Source organism: Vanessa tameamea, chromosome 20 (genome assembly GCF_037043105.1).
Source record: "Vanessa tameamea isolate UH-Manoa-2023 chromosome 20, ilVanTame1 primary haplotype, whole genome shotgun sequence".
Taxonomy (NCBI): domain Eukaryota; kingdom Metazoa; phylum Arthropoda; class Insecta; order Lepidoptera; family Nymphalidae; genus Vanessa; species Vanessa tameamea.
This window is the reverse complement of record NC_087328.1, coordinates 3,731,926-3,752,823: the sequence shown is the minus strand read 5'-3', so window position 1 is coordinate 3,752,823 and position 20,898 is coordinate 3,731,926. Positions and strand designations below refer to the sequence as shown.

The 20,898-nt window shown below is 35.4% G+C and overlaps 1 protein-coding gene across 12 annotated transcripts in view; it reads left to right on the top strand.

Moving 5' to 3' along the window:
• The window catches only part of Osa (osa), a 91,742-nt gene that overhangs the window by 47,940 nt on the left and 22,904 nt on the right, over positions 1 to 20,898 (top strand). For all 12 annotated transcript variants that reach the window (XM_064218084.1, XM_064218083.1, XM_064218082.1 and 9 more), the window contains one exon: positions 18,681 to 18,810. In XM_064218084.1, the coding sequence (XP_064074154.1) occupies positions 18,681 to 18,810 (130 nt within the window). The remainder of the gene's footprint in view (positions 1 to 18,680; positions 18,811 to 20,898) is intronic.

Sequence of the window (20,898 nt, the reverse complement as noted above, 5' to 3'; positions counted from 1 at the left end):
TCGATTCCCGGCTAAGTAGAGATGAGACGTAGAAAAAGTTTATTAGTTTTCTATGTTGTCTTGGATCTGGGTATTTGTGGTACCGTCGTTACTTCTGATTTTCCATAACACAAGTGCTTTAACTACTTACATTGGGATCAGAGTAATGTTTATGATGTTCAATATTTATTTATTATTTATTTTTTTGTACTAGAAACATTTTGTTAAGATACGGCGAATTAAGATTTGATGGCTAATAATTATGTTCTTTTCTCGTGGTTATTATGACAACTCTGGCATTGACCCCGCGACCTCCGTCTGACGCAACGAGTGTCACCGCAGCCATCAATCACGAGCCTGTTTGTGACGTTTTGCGAGCCGCCCGCAATTCCCGGCCGGCACTAACCTGGCCCCTAACTTCATATTGTCTAATTTACGTCATGACAGGTTACAACGTAACGAACGTTCATTCCGGACAATGTAGTTGCTCTAATTAAAGGTTTTGTCAACGTTTCCGACGCTGCCTTTAATGGGACATCGCACGTTTCAACACTAACATTATTGGACACATGACAAATTAAATTGTAAACAAAACGTTTAATTGCTACGTAAGTGAACAACTAAGTGTACAAAGTCAGTTCAGTGAAATAAATTAAAAATGTACACTCATGTAGACACACGACCAGACTAGAATCGTATGCATACTCGACGAGTTTTCAAAAAGAAATTTTCATTTTCTTTCAAAGCTATTATTTTGTTTATAGATTCAGAAAGTCAATAATGTTATTGACTTTCTGAATCTATAAACCGTGTAATAGATTAGGGGTTGATTGTTAGATACGGGATCAATATTCAACAAGTGAATCGTACTATTCACGGCAGGATGATGTCATTTGATTGCGATGAACGAGCACGCCTCGCGTTTGCTTCGTGACCGTCTAACGCATACCTAGTCGCACTTCATGCTGAACAAACGTGTGCATTCTTGAAGCGAACAGCGATGCGCTTTTTATGTTGCATCGTGACAAATATATGCTAACGAAACCTAACACCAATGATGTCAATACACATGAAGAGAGCACAAAGTAACGATCTTCTGAAACTACAATTGAGAACATTTGACATTCGGCTTAGGTTAATTTATACTTGATCAAAATGTCCCTTGAAATTATAGTTAACAATAAATATCATTTCTAATCAAGTGTCTTCAATCCCATGGGTTCGACCAGAGTTTTAACCACATTTAAATCTTACAATGTTTTCAAAACTGTACGCAAGTCAAAGTCGATCTGCTGATCAAGTAATCATCATGGAACAATAGCCTTAAGAACTATATTTGAAACATAAATATTTCATTATATCGGCATTTGATACTGTAACAGTAATCAGATCAAATATATTCTTTTAAATTATTAATGTACTTACGCCGCTGTTTCGCAAATGTTACACTTGGATTATACACGCCTGTTTAGTGTTTCACAGTTCACATTATTTGACTTTTATGAACCTATAGCTCCAGCGTGCAGTCTTTGTCACATATAAACTTTGTACATGATATAACGTAACAAAGCAAAATTCACATCGATCATATATTTTTTCTATCGGAGTTTCTGAGATTGAGCGTTCAAGCATATAGACTTTTAAGTCTTAACTCGTAGCTTTTAAGTCGTAGTTTTAACTAGAAATAGTATGTATTCTGAAGAATTACTTTTATTATTAAGGAAGTATATCACATATAAGTCGGAAATAATTTAAAAAATGCGATGTTAGAATTATAAATTAGACGTAGGCAATTAATTATGTTATGTGAAAGACTGAAAATATCTTGCTACGGAATACCTATTTTAGTTACAGCAAAAAACTTCTTTTACGAAATTTTGTCGTAAATTCAATGATTTATTTTACTTAAATATCGAAAATTTTCCAATTCAAATTATTTCAAACATTTATACTTGATCTCGATTTAATATTAAGTTTTGAAATTTATTATCAATAAGGGAAAATATTTTGTATCCAACTTAAGGCTCTTTCGTCGAAACGATAGTTTTCGATTAATAATGTCTAAGTTCGCTTCTTTAAAGTTTGTGTTAACCCATACATTTGAATAGAAATTATTTTATATAAATAAACATACTTAAAAATATAGCATTCACATCACAACTACTAAACACAAAAAAAAATAACAGAAAGGTTTTCCGTGTTTCTATAAAACTAATAAATGACCATTATTGGGCTAAAAACTCTTCTAACCTTTAGGTTTCAAGATTATTCCACTTCGGTGCTTATTTTAATAACAAATTAAGCATATGAAAACTCAGCCTCGATTGCCCGGATTTGAAATGTGATTTTTGAAGAAGATTGTGCTCTATGCGGATTGGAAAATAGGCCACATGATGGTTGTGATCGTGAAGTGGTCATCATTGCTATACATTGGTACTGTAAGACTCATTACTCAGAATTCCAATGTACCACCAACATAGGGAACTAAGATTTTATGTCCTTTGCACCTGTAGCTACACTGGCTGACTCTCTAGTATTGCTGATGGGCGGTAGAATATAATAAATATTTTTGCAAAACAGAAACAGCTGAGTCTAAAAAAGAATTATTTCATTGGTCGACTTTAAAGAAAATTGGCATCATTACTTTTCATTGGAACTGTATTAATCGAATAAGTGTTTTTGGATTTTATAAAATTCAGAGAATGAAAAGGGGTAGCAGAGATGGTTCAGTAAATTTACATGAAATTTGGCACGAATACTTAAGAATATAAATTAATAATTAAATTCGTAATGTAATATGCAGCGCCAGATTCAGTATGTATCAAAGAGAGACGAGTCCCATATTTATTCATTGTCCAAAAATATATAATCGTATTGTATGAATTTGAATAATGAATAGCACGTTATTTTGTTAATAATTTTATGAATTACTATATGTATCTTGTTTTTGGTAATTTTTGGAGCGGAACTACTGAATCGATTCTTAATATTCTTTCACGAATAGAACATGTACTATATCTGAGTAAGAAGACGATTGTGTATATTTATATGTTGCATACGCATGAGGAAAATTGTTGGTCCGGCCCCTTTCCTGTCACAACTATACCAGACACACAATAACTTTGTGTCTCCCCAACGGCCTATCATATTTGATTTTTAAGAAACGGGTAAAATTCACACAGTATTAAGACTACTCAATTTATATAAAAACAAATAAATTTAAAAATGGAATTTTAGGTATTCAATTTCGGATATATATTAATATTAAGATGATATATACAAAGTAAAAAAAATAATTAAAACGATAATATACCTAAATAATAACTTGGATTTCACGGTATGAACATGACGGAGACACAAAATGTTTAATGTTTAATTTCAAAGAAATGTAGATTATTTTGAACAGAATAATAGAAGTGTGTATAAAACACGCTAGAAATAGGTAAATGTAACCGCACAAATATCACGTAATTTTATCGCAAATAACCTACTCTGTACATATATAATAAGCTGTGTAATTGTTTTGCCTGTGCCAGTTCAGTGTCAGGTGATAAATGGAAAGCTGGGTGGAATAGTTGGATGGATGAATAAGTGAACGCGTGCTTACACGGATGAACGTAAGGTCGATGAGTGTATAGACAGTTAGGTTGATAGTTAAGTGGATATGTGGGTAGTGTGAACGGGAATCCGATGAATGGTTTGAGTAGCAGATGGATGTTTGGAATAATTTTTGTGTAGAAACTTTGGATTTGTGTATGTATGCTGCGTTTATAAAATATTGGTAGATAGTAAATACATTTCTGTGATGTCTTGACGTACAGAATGTATATTTAGACTGCAGAAAGCGTGAATCGTTGAATGCGTTGTGGACATTTTAATTATCGGTCCATCTTTGCAGGGCGATAATTTGATATCGAAAAGTATATTACGATATGCAAATATCATTAAACTATGAAATTGTACTATAAGGAACGGGTCAGTGCATAGTTTTATATTCATATTCAATGACTAAGTCAAGAAGTACGACACAAGAGTACCTACACGGTTCCGTTGATACGTGAGAGGACCCATGGGATACAATATATTGTATACTCCACTTTGATATAATTTTTCGTAACTCAAAAAATCACATTACATAAATATTAAATAATAATCATTGCAAATGTTTGTTACGATATAGTATTTATATTCTCTCTTCGCTGCTAAACTAAACTAATTTAGATTTGGTTTTATAGTTTCTTTGAGTCACCAACATATATGACACATTATTTTCTTAAGCTATTTTTAAGCAGTTCCCGTGGGAGCGCAGTATAATCTAATTTCATGCGGGCGAAGCCGCGGGCGGAAATTATGTTTTTATGTAATTCTGAACTAGAAAATCTATAATTTTACTTACGTTATAGGAATTCTAACTATTAAAAGTTGTTTATACATTAAGTTGAAAATGTATGTTGTAATAGTTTACAATCTGAATTGAAATCTTTAAAATTTTTTACCTATCTCGTCTAAATTTCCGGTTTACAAATAGATATCTTATGTAAACAAATCTGCCAAATATAATCGCGTCATTAACGAATTTTATAATCCGAAATTTATTTTAAGATGCCCCCTTGATTTTGGCAGCTCTCCAACGGGGAAACCCCCAACATTTACCAGACGATTTGATTATTATGGATTTTTGTTTGCATTAAAATATACATTCGCAATTACGTAATTAGTATTTGAAAATTATCAGATGATTAAATTTAGTTTCTCCATTAAGTAGGTCAGTCATATGTCGGTATATGTCGCAATATAACAATTCACACTAACACATGTCCAATTGTAAATAAATATTAAACGAAATCGATAATAAACAAAGTAATTGCACGTCTAGAGTAAAGTAAACACGATGCATGCTCGAAGCATGGCAATTTCTAACCGTTCCCATTAATATAAGCAACAAATAAAGGCCACACTGCTCATCAAAGATTAATCAGTTGACGTACACATGTAGGTATTGTGTTGAAACAACGCCGTATCACGCTGTAGTGGTTGTGAGGGTGAATGTCACGCTACACTCATAGCTGTTTTGTATTAGTTGTTTGTGTATTTATAGTGAACTTGTAAAGGCACAGCCACCAAGCCTTTCTTGTACGAAAGTGAGAGTTCCAAGTTTCTCGGGAGCACGCTTTACGATGCGTCGACCAACGCGCGACGTCGCGAATTTGTTTAGCTCTTTTACATACTATTTAGGTTTGCAAACTTGTCGCATTCAATTCCTATGCCGAGTAACATGAGTCGAATCGACGAATCGCGATCTAAGTAATCGATTGTGACATTCAACTCGATCGTTTACCGTTTTCTGATAGGCGTTATCGCGCCTTTAATTTACATTTATCTACCTCAATGTTCGTAATCAACCGACACTAGCATCGTCATACGTAGAATAGGTCAGGGATGTATTTATTTTATCGCGTCAGCTGTTTCTGGCCCCCGACACAATGCGGCTTTGATAAGAGCGGTCTTTGTAATTGTTTTTTTTATACTTAGGTCTGTAGATTGAGAAGCTTGGTAGCATCTTGAGAGAGGGGGCTGGCTGCCTTTAGATAATAAATAACGAGTTGCAACGATTGCGACCGCCGCCCGGGCCGGGGATAAGGGGGTCTAAGGGAGGGGCCGACCATTTTAATGTCCCGACGCCAGACTTTATATTAAACATTCGACCTTGACAGTGGCCTACATTGACACCGGGACACGCACACACGGCCATTTCTCACGAAAAGAAAAGTTCATTCAGTGTTCACCATTTGACGCTACTATAAATAACAGTCACGTGTTTAAGAGTTGCTACATGATGTGGCTATTTTTATTCTTATCTTGTGCAACCTTGTCAATGCCACAGGTATTTGGCAAATTTGAACGTTAATTTTTGCTATCTTACGCATCTCGTTTAACGTGGACGTGTAACGTAATTGCACTATTATGCGAATGATACCGAATATTTACTCATAATAAGACCACCTATGTATCGTTACGTAGTTTTATACGATCTCATTTTTATTGTTATGTGAAAATTTTGTGCTACGTTCCTTGAAAACCAGATCGCAAATGATCTATGTTTAGTAGTATTTGAAGTATATAGAATATGTTTTCGTTAAAAAAAACACCGTGACCTACCTACCGTTACTTAGAGCATGTGGTTTTGTGTAGACTCCAGATTTTTTTTTTTTTATTTTACAACGTGCATTATTTTGGAAGATATTCGAAAATGTTGAAACTCGTATTAAATCACCAAATACAAAAATAAGAAATGTTAATTATTTCAATTAAATAGGTCATAAAAGTTATGCCAACCTTCAGTGCTGGACAAATGATTTCTCTAAAGGCTGTTTGTTACTATTACAACACCGCTTATGATTCGGCTTAGTAGACACATATGACAGATGGCAGAATTTCAATCCACACATTAACGTTTACTCTAGATGTTTTTCTTCAACCCTAGATGCGAATAACTTATAATTATAAAAATTTAGAAATATATATCCCTGGATTTGAACACGCGGTCTTCAATGAATACCTGCGTGTTTAATACACCGAGTCAACTCGATTCTCATATACGTTTCAACCACCGTATACAATAATACCATTAATATCTGGTATCAAACAAACAATACGTAGCAGTCAGCACGGCAACGGTCGGTAATGATGTAATAACAAATGAACTTATTACACCGGAATTGTGATTGTGTATGTGAGTAATGTGGGTCAGTGACGAGAACGGAGGCAGGGTCGAAATGCCATTGACGCGTCTTGCGCTTTCTTACGTAACGTTTATTGTCTCACCGAAGATGCCCCGATGAATACAAAAGCGTTCGATCACGAACTACGATGAATCTCTTTTACCTCCCAATGTTTTAATGTATTTAATCTTTGCATACGGCGTACATTTATTATTTTTCCTTTTACGTACACGAGCAAGGTTAGTGTCGTGTATGCAACGTTATAAGTTGACGCGATAGTGACTCGGTAGGCGAGTGCTTGCAGGTGTTCGGTGTCATACGAAACTGGTCGAGCATCCGGTCCGAACTGCGCTGGCCGTCCGACAGATGGCGTCACGAGCTCGCTTTATATTTAAATCGTAGAGCTCTATCCAAGTTCGAAAAATTCCAACGTATAGAATTAAACGTTTATTTAAAATTGAATTAAATGTATATAGATACTCTTTCTACTCTCTAGCAACAATTACATGAAGTATCTTAAGAGACAAACAATAGCTATACCATCTGCCTCGGAATAAATCATAATTGCCACATGATCTTATGTTCTTATGTAACTAACAGCAGCATAATCGCATCGAAGGAATCTGCCCGTAAACACGCTCGCTAACCTACTAAAACATATTTCTTTTATTTTGAGAAGCGCCCGCTCTCGCAACACCCTACTGCCTTCCACTCGGCTCTTAGAGAACAGGTTTCTATATTGAAAAATTACGATTAATCCGCCGTGCCAGAGCAGCTTCAATTCTTCTGCATATTTTGTTTCAATTTAACTTCGACATGGGCGAAATTTGTTAGTATTTATCTTTTGGTTTGTTTGCTATAATTTCTTTATATCGAAATTTTAACCTTTGCAAGTAAAGGTTTGGAATTGTTAATATTTATCATACATCTTCAAATGGTCTTTTTATATCTTCCTAGTCTTGTAAATGATACAACATCCGACTCACATAATATATTGTGCATATTACAGATGATTACTGATGTCTGTCATAACATTGTTATATGGATCAGTTATCAATTTTCGACCTTGTTGTAACATTCAAATATTTTATCGATTAATATGGATCAGTATACTCGCGCGCAGACCGTTAGGCGTCTTTTGTTCCATATCCTTAAGGCGCCGCAATGGCGCCGGCCTTTAAGTCTCGCATTATTTAGATTTTTTATCTTTCTTACCTCATTCTTAACTGCGCAAGCTCTTATTTCACGTCTGCTATTTTTATTTTTCTATAATTCACGATATCGTATTATGTGCCCTTAGAATTATAACACGTATTTTTTAAATTTCGAATATATATTTTTTTCTTTTATTATAAGATAATACAGAGTTTTTAGACTAATACAACAGAAGCTTCAGTGCGCAAATGCAAGTGACCCGCATTCCCAATAGGCGATTATTATGTACCGCAACTGTAATGAGATGCATAACATATCAATGGATGTATTTATATGACAACCGCACACAATCCGATCAATATTGCCTAATTAATTTGTTACTAGGCGTTAGTGGCTTATTGATCTCTCACGTTTCCTGTTGAGGCTCATTGCGAACCTTCGGTTATAGAGCTACATTTCTATCTTATTATTATGACTAATTACTCGAGATGGGAGTTTATTTGTATCTACAAACATGATAAGATATTTATCCGATTTGATTAAGTGTCATTGTTTATGCAACAATACTAATGTTAACTGTGTATCATAACTAAATATCGATAAGAAAGACAAACAAGCAAAATAATGTAAATAAAGATAAATATTACAGTTTTGTATTAATTAAATGTATCGTTTAAAGCAAAGCCATAGCAGAACTAAGCTGATTTGCCATGTACGTTGGCATAGAAGGCGAATGTGTGCGCGAACAAATAACTGGTCGAGTAGGAGAGTCGATTGGGTGCGTGCAGTGCTGGCATAGCGCGACCCCCCGCTCGACTCGCCGGCGCGCGGCGTGCCCTCGCTCCGTCATAGCTATACATATGGGCCGGAGTCGAGCGACGTGCCGCCGTCGCAATATCAGCCCGGTGAAATCGCTCGCCCGCCCGCTTCGCCGCACCGCGCGCCTCGCCTGCGCCAGTCGCTGTGCGCCAACTGAAACGCGCGCACCGCTAGTGCAATCGAGCGTACTCCTGTTATATCCACACGACTGTCGCCCGTCGCTCGCACTCCCCTAGACCCCAACCCACCATAAATACTCTTCTCGCTGTGTTCAAATTAAGAGTTCGCTCTACGTTCCGAACTTATCTTACGACTCTACATTGTTGAGTCTTATCGTTTCTCGTCAAGTGTGTGTGTGTAGAGTGCATGTGCGTGCAACTCTAATCTGTGTATCGGTGTCGTTCCAAGAAGGATTCAAGACGGCCGTCATCATAAGGCTGCCCGCGAACACAGTAAGTAATCGCAGCCGCGACTCCTTATTGTAAAATGGGACGATTTTTATCTACTGCCGATTCTCCCATGTGTGCGTGTATACGTACGCAGTATCGCTGGTGTGTGTGTGACATCCGACCGCTTTCTCGCTGGTGTGCGTTAGCTCAATACTCGTGGATTCTATTTTGTGACGGTGTGACTAGATGTTTGTTTTTATTATCATATGACCGGTGACTGCTGGAAAGTTTGAATTGAATACGGTAACACGTACAAAGTAAAATTGACTATTTCTTATATGATATCCTAAATATATTTCAATCTAAATTAAATGATTACCTATCTCACTCAATCTTTTCGATTTATTCCTAATTACAAGGTATAAAGAGATTGCTTTGTAATTTATATTTTACTTTTGATGTATCCGCAGTGGGAATCGTTTCGAACATGACATATTACTTCTGCACGGAGTTTCTGAATTTCTCTTGCCGTCGGTAAAATTATAGGCGTATTTGTGCCCAGTTCTACAGCGAATCGATGTATCGTTTTTCCTTAAAAAAATGGTATGTTTTTATATAAAAATCATAATCCGTTATCTTTTATATTAATGAGTCGCTGATTAGTTTTGTTTTTGTTGAGACGCATTTTTGCATTCACTGATTATAATTTGATGGTATTCACAAAATTTTATGTATTCACAAAAAATGAAAAATGTAAGTTAAGAATTAATTGATGCCATTGCACTTGTTTCATGTTTATGTATTAGCACCTATTTTTATTTCTCAATATAACACCCTAAAGAGTTCTGTTCGCTTTGTTATTAAAAAATAAAATTGATTTATAATTATAAAAAAAAATCTCTAACAAAACAAAATCCATAGCTCCGTCGCTTTTGTTAATTATCCTTACGAACAGAGATAATTAATTGCAAAGTAATTACATTGTTTTAAAAAAACATGATTGAAAACATTGAAGGAAAATAAAAAAAATGGGCACAAAGCAAAATTCGTAAGAATGATTACATTTGAACTTTACGTAATAAATAGTAAACATACATCTGATGTTTTAAAAATATGCTTTTGTAAAAACATTTCAGAATAGACTTTCTTAATGGCATAGTAGAGCATAACAATCGGAGTGTGCGTGTTTATGAGAGTGATTATTTAATGCGATCTCACGCTCGGCGACACCTAATCATAAAATGTCCTAAGTGCCTACATCAAATCGAATAGTTCGCTTTAATTCGAACGTCGTAAAACCTATCGCAGTGAAAACTGGCGTATCGCACATTATTCCGTCGGCCGGCCGTTTATACAAATTATACGATGTTACGTATAGCTATTTAGGTGGGCCGTCATTATTTATGTTCTCTAACAGTAGTCGCTCAGTAGTGTGAGTTAAAATCGGAGCAATCAGCTGATCACGCATGTGTGTGTTACGTTCTTCGGGAAACACCTTTTGATGACGTGAGCGAGCTTTGTTTAATTGGACACTCGCATTGTTCCCGCTTTTTTGCTCCTCCTATATTTTATTCACTTGACGCCTTTGAAGTGGATTGTCGCGTTTTTTTTTTCATTTACTCGTACACATATTCTCTCAATCTAAAAATAAGGGAAATAAATCTTTTCGAGATTCGACATGATTGGCATACCTATATTTGATTGGTATTTCGTTTGTTAAATGCGTTTCATTCACCGTGTAGATGTATGTGTTTAGGGTATTTAATTTAACATAATTATGAAGACAACTGACATGCTGACTATTATTCGCAATTAAAAAAACTCTTGTTTGTCGTTACTGATTATTACGTCATAGAAGAGAGACGTATACTATGCCCAGTATTCGTTTATGTTCCCTCTTTACGTAATGATGTTCAAAACTATCTTTGCTAGTTATTAAAGTTAACGGTAGCCAGTAAATTTTCGCTCATAATCGTAAAACCGTCAAAGTTCTCTACTTGGTACTTTTAAGATGAAAGTTGAACGTCGGTACTTGAAACTACAAAATTGATGGTTAGTTTTAAAAAAATTCAATTGAAACTTGTGGCGTCGCTACGTGCCGAGCAAACATCGTGCTCGAATAATATTGACGGTTTGAAAATAACACTGTCCCGTGAAGCAAAGCAACGGACGTCTCATTTGTAGAAAAAGCATGCAGACCAGTGATTACGAGCGCCTCCCGCCGCCCGCGCCGCCGCCCGCTCCGTCGTCGCCGCACCGTAATTTTACCGGCCTTATTTGCCTCCACTCATCATCGTCCGATGCCTGTTTTTTCAACTGTCAAATGACAACACGCAGCCTTTGAATGATGTTTTAGTTTGACTTTTTTGTATACCTCGCTCACATCACCGTAATTTAGCGAGTCATTATCAATATCTAGTATTTGAATAGATTTAATGACGTAAACACTTGTGTGTACTAGATATCTTTTTATCATTACAACTATGAAAAAATGCGGAATGTGCTTCAATAGTCATGATTTCTGTGTTATGAAAGTTCAGGCAATCTTGCCGAGTTTGGTTCATTAGGTCGGCGTGTCACGTCATCAAACAGGAGTCGTCAAGTTGCGTCCTCCCCCGCTCGCTCATTTACAAATAAATAAGCAAGGGCCATTCGACAATAATAATAATTTGTTCGGGCCCGATCAGCTGTTTCCCCACACCGATCCCGAGTAACAGGTGGCCTATAAAGAGATTCAATAAACTCTACCACTCTACTCGTCTTCACACTTCAATGTCGATTTTATACAAACACAAATGTTATGCTCTCGGCTCGTTCTATTTTTACTTTTGCTACGAAAGATATTGCCAACCGAAAATTGTTGAGTTTATAAATACCTATGATAAAAATATAAATCTTGATACTTAGAATTTATTTGATTGCTAACGATGTTATGATGTTGATTCATGGAGCGTTTAAAGAGAGCTATAAATCAGATTCGGTAACGAAACTTTTAGTTAGTAAATCTAAGACATATTCAAGTTTCATTTTGTTAATAGTAATAGTAAAATTATGTTATTATTGAATTGGAATGTTAACAAGCAATGTTAAGCACGTGAACTCAATAGACCTCTGAAGGTGTCACATTGCATTGCTTCTAACGGACTATTTGAGTTAGGGAAAAGAGAGTGTTTGTACATCAGAGGTCTATTTTCTAATTATTATTATGTAAATAGATAAAGTTCTTAACCCATTCACCCCTTAAGTTCCATGTCATTTTCTCAATAGAGGATTTCAACTTGCAATTCTACATGCAATTTAGATTACGGAACTCACACTCGCCACCATCACCAATTTTGGCTTTATAAGAACTTACCCTATATAAATGTGTCTATATTAATATTTTTCGCCTTGGTAGTTATATATGAAGTACTACTTGTATTTTATTGCACTCCGTATTTTTTTTTTTTTTTTTTGGTTTATTGTGATCAAATGTCAATACGCTTTTATTATTTGATGAGTTCTACAGCGCTAATAAAATATGTAATTTATTTGTCACGTGATAAATTCAATTAAATCTGCCGATTAAAATGAAATACATAATGGAGAAAAATTAAGAATTATAATCTTGCACGTAGCTTGTCCGATATATCGTAGTCTTGTAAGGTATTTTTTAAGCTCTATCGTTTAATTTGTATATGTTGTGTCTAGTGTTGTTAGAGCCGTAGGTTCAATTGGCACGCCTTGGGCAACTGCAGTATCCTAGATAAGAAAGTAGAAACATTAATGATGTATTGATGTTTTTTCTTTAAGTTAAATGAAATATATTTTTTTAAATTTAATTATCAGAACATTTCCGTTACCATAGCCAAAATTACCTTAATCTATTTCGTAAAAAGAATTTTGACTAATCGGATTTGAATGAATGGAATAGTTTTTGTTGATTGACGTCGAGCAATATTCATGCACGAAATACATATGTGTTTTTAAATTCAACTGAGAGAATCGAATTGAGACACATTGAGAAAGTAAGAAAAAAATAAAACGCGACTTTAAAATTCTCAACAGAGAGTGAAACCTATGGTCCTTTGTCCTGTTATCTACGGCGCTGTTTACAGAAACTGGTACAGTCGCGTAGACGAGTGAAATACTAGCGTAGGTAGCACGTCCGCAATAATTGGTCGAGGCCTGCGTTTAGGGCGCACGCCTGAGAGAAGGCAATCGCAATACAGCCAGCATTTCGCTCTCGATACGGCGCGGTCGCCGATGACGAGCCGGTTATGTAATGTAAATGTTTACGTATGTACCTACTACACGTGCCCGCAACCACGTGCTCCGAGAGAATACTAGCCTTGTGAATTATTTATTTACGAGGCAACATTTTCACACGCCGGTCGACGAACTCTCGAATGATCTTGGAACGCTTTTACGCCGATTAATCTCTCCGTGTCCTCGGGTGACATTGCTCACCCTTTTGTAATGTGTCTTCATATGTTTATACGTAACCGTGTAGCGTCTCTACGTCGAAACGTTTCGCTTGTCGCTTTTATGTTTTCATACTGTTGTTGATACACATTTGTTGGACCAAGTGCATTACGTACAAACTACATTTACTGACGCGTTCATTAGATGTAGGAGAGTGCTGATATTCGTATATGACAACTCGCCCCGAACTTTATCATTTTACTCTTTTAAAGTATTCCATAAAAATAAACTATAATTGATTTTAATTCAAAGTCGCACTCATTTAATTGTTTTCTTTTTTTTTGCGTTATTAAAATTGCCTTTCCTCTCTTCGTATAAATTTAATGAATATTTAAGTTTATTTTACATAGTTAATCTTATAAACAAAACTTAAACTGATTAATTTACTTTAAGAATTTTGAATAATGTTTGTTAGCTTTACATCTTAAGTAAAATAATAAGTGAATAAAGCAATCTGAGTATAGTATATATCTTGTCTCAATGTTTAGTATATCTTGAGATCATGGCTATGTGTTGATGACATCAAGACTCCTTCCTTCCTATGTTAATATACAATAAATAATTGCTTCAGGACTATAGTTCCATGCCTTACTTGAAGATAAAACATTTAAAGAATTCGAGAAACATACAAAAATACTATAAGATAAGATTGGATAAGATTGGTTTTTATGACGATACATAAAAACAATTTACATTCTTTTCATTCTAATATTCCAACCGAAGTTTATATTGTGTACGTTATTCTAACGAATTACAGCTTGAACTATTCTACGTTGCCGATACAACGAACACTATTATAAAGTTTGTGAAGCATAGTTGTGTAAAATAGAGCGTACATTACCATTAATAATCGTTGTAGAAATACGGAGGCAAAATGCCGTGCACGTAGCTGTGTAGATCGGATCATCAGGCGGAGTATTTATAGCCACAGCTCAGGGGTAGCTTGTCCCACTGATCTTGTACTACTGGTTATAACTATGACCGACAACTACTTAGGAAATTATAATGAAATGCCGGCGTTGAAACGATCAGGTTCAAATTACATTGTTTCGAGTCTTAAATTTTTTATGAATGTTTTCCGTTCTTTTTTTTTTTGAAACTTACAAATGTATGTAATTTTGAATTGTATGGACATTAGTATCGGTCATTAATATTTATAAATCTAACAACTTCATATAATCCACGTATTACAAAAGTTTCGATTAACAAATTGATTGATCAAATGTGATCTTAAATCCCTAAATCCATCCAATTCATTGATCTTTTGATGATGGTTTTAAAAAATATATATGCATATATATATAATTGATACTAAACATTATTACTTTGACGACCTCTGTGGTCGAGTAGTGTGTACACTGGTTTTCATGGGTACGCCACTCCGAGGTCCCGGGTTCGTTTCCCGGCCGAGTTCATGTAGAAAAAAATCAATAATTTTCTATGTTGTCTTGGGTCTGGGTGTTTATGGCACCGTCGTTACTTCTGACTGTCCATAACATAATTGCTTTAGCTACTTACATTGGGATGAGAGTAATGTATGTGATGTTGTCCAATATTTATTTAATTATATATTATAAAAAAAAAATATTGTAGATAATTAATCTGATCATGATTCCAATTCGTAGTAAGCTAACAGAAGTGAAATAGATAAAACATATTTCAGAAATTAATTTCAGAAACTGAGATGTATTACCACAATAAGTTCTCAATCCAACCAATATCTGAATTTTTTTCTCGCAAAGAGGACGCGGATTTCTTGTAATCAATAACTGAGTAAAGTTGTTCAATTTAACCATAAAAATGTTGACTTTGAAAAAACTAGACTTAAGTTTTGAAGTAGAGGGAAAAGAGTTTCATTTTTCTTGTCAGAACATAGATTACCTATACAAAAAATGGGAATATAAGTTCATATTTTTTAGTTATTTTGTGTTCGTTTTAACAAAAACCTTATCTCTTAATTATACAGTCGATGTATCACGGCTTTAACTGCCCATTGTGTATGTATAATTAGACCGCATTTGTGATTTACTACTCATAGCAAAATAAAACTCTATAGATAGTGTAGTACTAATGTTAGTAGAGATGATTTTTTAATTTAACAGTAAAGCTCTTACACGGACATTTTTCATATTTTTAACAAATATTGTGTTCATATTTGTTGTGAAATATTTACACGTCAATATGTAAAATTAAATAATATTAAAAAAAAATCATACAAGATATTTCGTGTATGTAGAGGATTTTCTTCCTCTGAAGTCAATCCTGGGTAGGTGGGAGAACCATGAAAAGGCATTGTCATCAGAACATAACCAACAACAAAGTAAAATTTTAACTCCGTAGAATAAGACGAAGTGGTTTTCTGCAAGTTTTTATGTAAGCAATGTTACATACATCTAAGCTAATATTATAAATGCAAAAGTAACTTGCTTTTTCATGACTAAACCACCTAACCGAATTTTATAAAATTAGGTATGAAACCATCTTGAACTCCAAGGAAAGACATTAACTATAGACATAGCTTTTTTAAGCCTTATATCTGACGACCAAACCTTAAAAAGCGAGCGAAGCCACGGCCGATATCTAGTAAGCTTAAGTAATGTTCAGACTTGAAACTAAAAAGTTTTTTTAGACTAAAATACATGGACATAGTTATCAGTGTGTTTTTTTTTATTTCAATGCTAAGATTTGTCAATTAAGCCTAAAACGAATAAAATATATTTTACTAATAAAGTAGTGCGTATGTATTATGTATGTATACATATATATATCAACTCATAGAGGAGTTGCGTGGGTTAAGCTTCATACCTACTATTGTGATATTTGAATAATTCGAGGCTTATTAATATTTTTTCAGCACATTTATCTCAATGATCCTGATGATGTATTTTATAAATGAACTTTAAAAGATCATAATTAATTAAAATCGTTAATTTATCGCTGTCTCTATACATCAGTTTTAATCCAAAAATATGCATCTTATCTTTTTAAGGAACAACATACATTATGCTTTAAATAAATATTAACATTTGACATATTTAGCTAAGAATTGAATTGTATAAAAATTTTAAAATCTTGATTAATGTTGTTACGTTTCTCCATACTCGAAGTTATTTCGCTTTCCAAGTTACCTTGAAAGTAAAATAAAAGTGTGTAAAAACCGATATTATGGTTGAATTTGCAATGGCTCGTATGGAGCTGTTTAACTTAACTCGAATCAATTCTGTAATACAAAGTAAAATACACTCGCTTCAGAGAGCACAACACATTCAGTACAGTATCTAGATAGAGCCGCCCAGCACGTTCCGACAGCTTCCAACAATAATAATTAATTGACTCGTCCGTTCGTTATCGTGCTTTTATATTGACGTTCCCGAGCGAGCAAGCGAGCGAGGCGCATTCGGAATGAAATTTCCATAAAAACTTTTGTGCTCCGGACGTTGCGAGCGCACGTTAAAATCGTCGGCTGGCAATAAAACAGCGGCCGGTGCGGCGAGGCGCGACGAGTCGCCCGCGGGTGCGAGCGGGACGGGGCGAGAGATAATGGACTCTGTACTAAATGAAGAACGCGCCGCTGCTTCGAGCGAGCGAGTTGGAGCACGGCAAAAACATCGGCGCGGTTATCGCGTTTCCCTGGCCCGCGCGCCGCGCCCGCACCCCGCCGCGCCGCGGCCGGACTCGTCTGATCGACGCCGGAGCCTCTCGCGGCCGAGCTAACCTCGACAGCGGGGGGTCGAAACTTGCCTCGCCGGAGCTCCTTCGCTCGCTCTCGCAACCAGTGTGTACGCTGTACGAGCTACATCGCTCTACCATTCTCGCCACTTTGTTTTACGATTCAGTTTCTACTCTAAAAAGCTGCAACTTTGCGTTGCTGCTGTTCGCTTCCGACTGTGAACTTTATATTCCATTGGCCGGTACCGTTGTTTATAACGTTGCAATTGAAAGCGACTAACGATTGATTTACGATTCGGCGGACCATTGGTCGCTTGAAACGGTGAGTGCCGCTAACATCACCTCTACTTTCTAGTCTTGTAACTTTTGGAGATAAAAAATAAGAGATAAGTTAATGAATTATATTTAATTGTTGCATGTGCTTTTATCGCCTGATCGATAAGTTACATAATAACATTCGTAATATTATCCGTAGCCCTGATATTGATATAAAAGAGCGGGCTCATTTTTTGTTTTTGTTTTGGCGAGTAGTGGAAAAAATGTGAGTTTTGCTAGTTGTTTTATTGTGCGATGATTATCGCAAGCGGCCATGCTCTATTGACACAGTCGAACTATTGTTGCTTTAGTACTGGTGCATAGGTGGCCAATGTCAAGGCGATTCACTCGGTTTGCTATTATGTATTTAAATCTAATAGCTACGATACTAAGATCTAATAACAGCTACAATATGTAAATATTATGATCTTAGGATCTCATAAATAATTGCATTTTTTTAAACATAATTTGTTCGTTTCGTTCATGATTTGCATAATAGGTGAACATTCACACTTGAAAAAATATTTTTGTTTATTATCATAATATGAATAAATTAAAACTTAATTATAAGTTTTTAACGCTACAACAAATGTTCAGCATTATTGTTAGCATATTGTACTATATTCCTATCCTAACTCCTTACAGAGTGAGTGCTAAATAAAGTTTAGTTTAATAGGGATTGAATTGTGTTTTATTAAAAAATAATCAATCATTCAAAACACATGTTAATTAGACGATCTTGCGTTGCGTACACATTTTTAAAATAAATTAAAAAATAAAACTCGTTTTATTATAAATAGTATACTAGTATTTTCATATCGTTTTATCGATATTTGGACTATAACTTCGCTACATATAATACAAGTATATTTAGGAAAAGGCTGACATACTTTACAATACAGTCTGTAAATAGGGTATGGTGTGATATATCAGCAATATAGTCACTCTTTACAAAAATACGCCAAATAAAAAGATTTGTATTTACAACGATGTTTTAAAACTCAATCAAATTTTAGTTTAATTTTACGGTACAAGACGGTCAACAAGACTGACATAGTTTTTATATTTAACAATTTATTCCAAAATTGATCTTAAATAATTTATCAGAATATAAACATGTGACACAAATCGATGAAATAATATATTTATAATAATAATTTTGTTTCAGGATCTGACCGGTCAGAACAGCAATGACTCGGGCGGCAGCGGCGGCGCGGGGCGCGCTTCCACGCCGCACTTGAGGCCCACGCCGAGCCCGACAGGCTCGAGTGGATCGCGATCCATGTCACCGGCTGTCGGTGAGTACATCGATAATCATCATCATCATCATTCATTATTCGCTGACCCTTTATTTGTGTATATATGTTTATACAGGACGAAAAAGATTTTGACAGATATGAAATTTGAAATGGTTATGCTAGTGGACTGGGTTTCTGCCATGGATTTGACGAGGACACTATATACATGATAGTATGCTGATAATATTGATAGATACGCTTGACGTAACATATCGTTAGGTCGGTTCTTTTGATACTTACATGCTGAAATTAAGTAAATTAAATTGAAATTTCGTCTCTTAATCTATTCTGCAGGAAAGATACTTAGAGTATTTAAGCTAATCTATATAACTACATATAATAATATAAAAGTAGCAAATAATATACTACAGTGCGAAAACAATAGACGTTATACTACGATTACCTATACCAATGTAACATTTTTAAAAATAATTTAACATTGGCGTCACACAATATGTTTCTTCATTAAACAACATTGACACTGATTACAGTTCCAGATGGCCAATTAATAAAATAAAATACGAGTTATATATTTTACAAAAATACGCGACCACATTTTATTTTATTTTTAGCTTATAAACGAAATATACGCGTATTTATAACTTGACTCGAAGAGCACTTACACGGCATCGTTCTCTCAGTCGGGCACTCTTGTCAGATCGTTTGTTGTTTCGATGGAGTACGCGGGAGGTCTTTGAATAGGATGTGCTTAATTTTTCTTACACTGATGTGATATATTATTTGCTACTTTATCGCGGTCGGCGCGTCGTGACCGAGTCACTACCTACCTACTATCGTCTTTTGTATATATGTCATCACTACCGGACTAATTCTATTGGTATTTGTTATTTGTGATTAAAAAATAATAATGATGAAATTGAAAAATCGAAAAACTTTCACTCGTAGATGACACGCCTTTGGTGAAACTACGAAACCGGCGAACTATCGCCGGTTTCGTAGTTTCACCAAAGGCGTGTTGATCAGATTCATTGTGCATACTTCGTCACTAGCAGACGCGGGCTTTCCCGACATTGACCCACATAGAGCGGGCGCCCAGAGTACACCGTATTTTGCCCCTTTTGCGGGCGCGAACCACCCTCCACCCACCTTATGTACGAGTGAGGGGTGGTCGCGGTATATAGGGTCTCGTGAAAAACTTACCCCCACCGGCGGCGAGCACGCAAAACAGGACCTTTCCACCCGCGCCGGGTGTCGACGCGTCACTCTTATGTGCCGGTCACCGGACCAACAGCCTCTGTTTACGATTCTTTGCTTTACATACATACATATATATACAGATAAATTACAGCTAGACTATTCACTACGGTTACGAATCTTTGTTGATACGTCCCAACCCCGAGACTATATAGAGCATCAGCTGATCTTACGAAGATTTTGCGATACGATCACATTGAAATATTAGCTTTTCTTTATTTCATGTTAAACTTTGTCTATAGTACGTTTACATTGTTCTGAAAACATACATATTTATTTAGTTTAATATTAAAATGTTCACTGCATTCAATGTACAACTATCTATTGACAATTAGGCATAATAGATAATAAAGTCACCCGCACACCGAAAGTGTGTGCATACATTCGACTTAAGGTAATAAGGTTAATTGGAATTGGTTTATCTGCAGTTTATTTTTATTTAATTTCGTTTGCAAAATATTAACGGATAAAAAGTTAAACAAAATTAGGATATGAAGTTCTTGTACATCCGAATATTGAGTGCAGCTTATAAGTAAAGTCAATCATTGTATTGTATGTATAATCATTTGGGATACAATGTTTGCTTATAAAACAAACATAGCGTAGTTTGTATAGCGAGTTTATATAGCTAGATACAAACAAACATACAATCAGGTAATTAATCTACTTCTTAACACGAATGACCAAGCATCGAATCTTATACTGAAAAGAATTGTCTGAGTTTTTCCTTGCCCCAGTATGTTTCAGAACAAAAGATAGTTCCCTAAAAATGTTAATACAAAAATAATTTGCGTCCTTGTCGGGCTTCCCTCGGAATGTCCTTGACGAGGTCATTGACTGGGGTTGCTATTATATACCCCCACTTGGATTTGT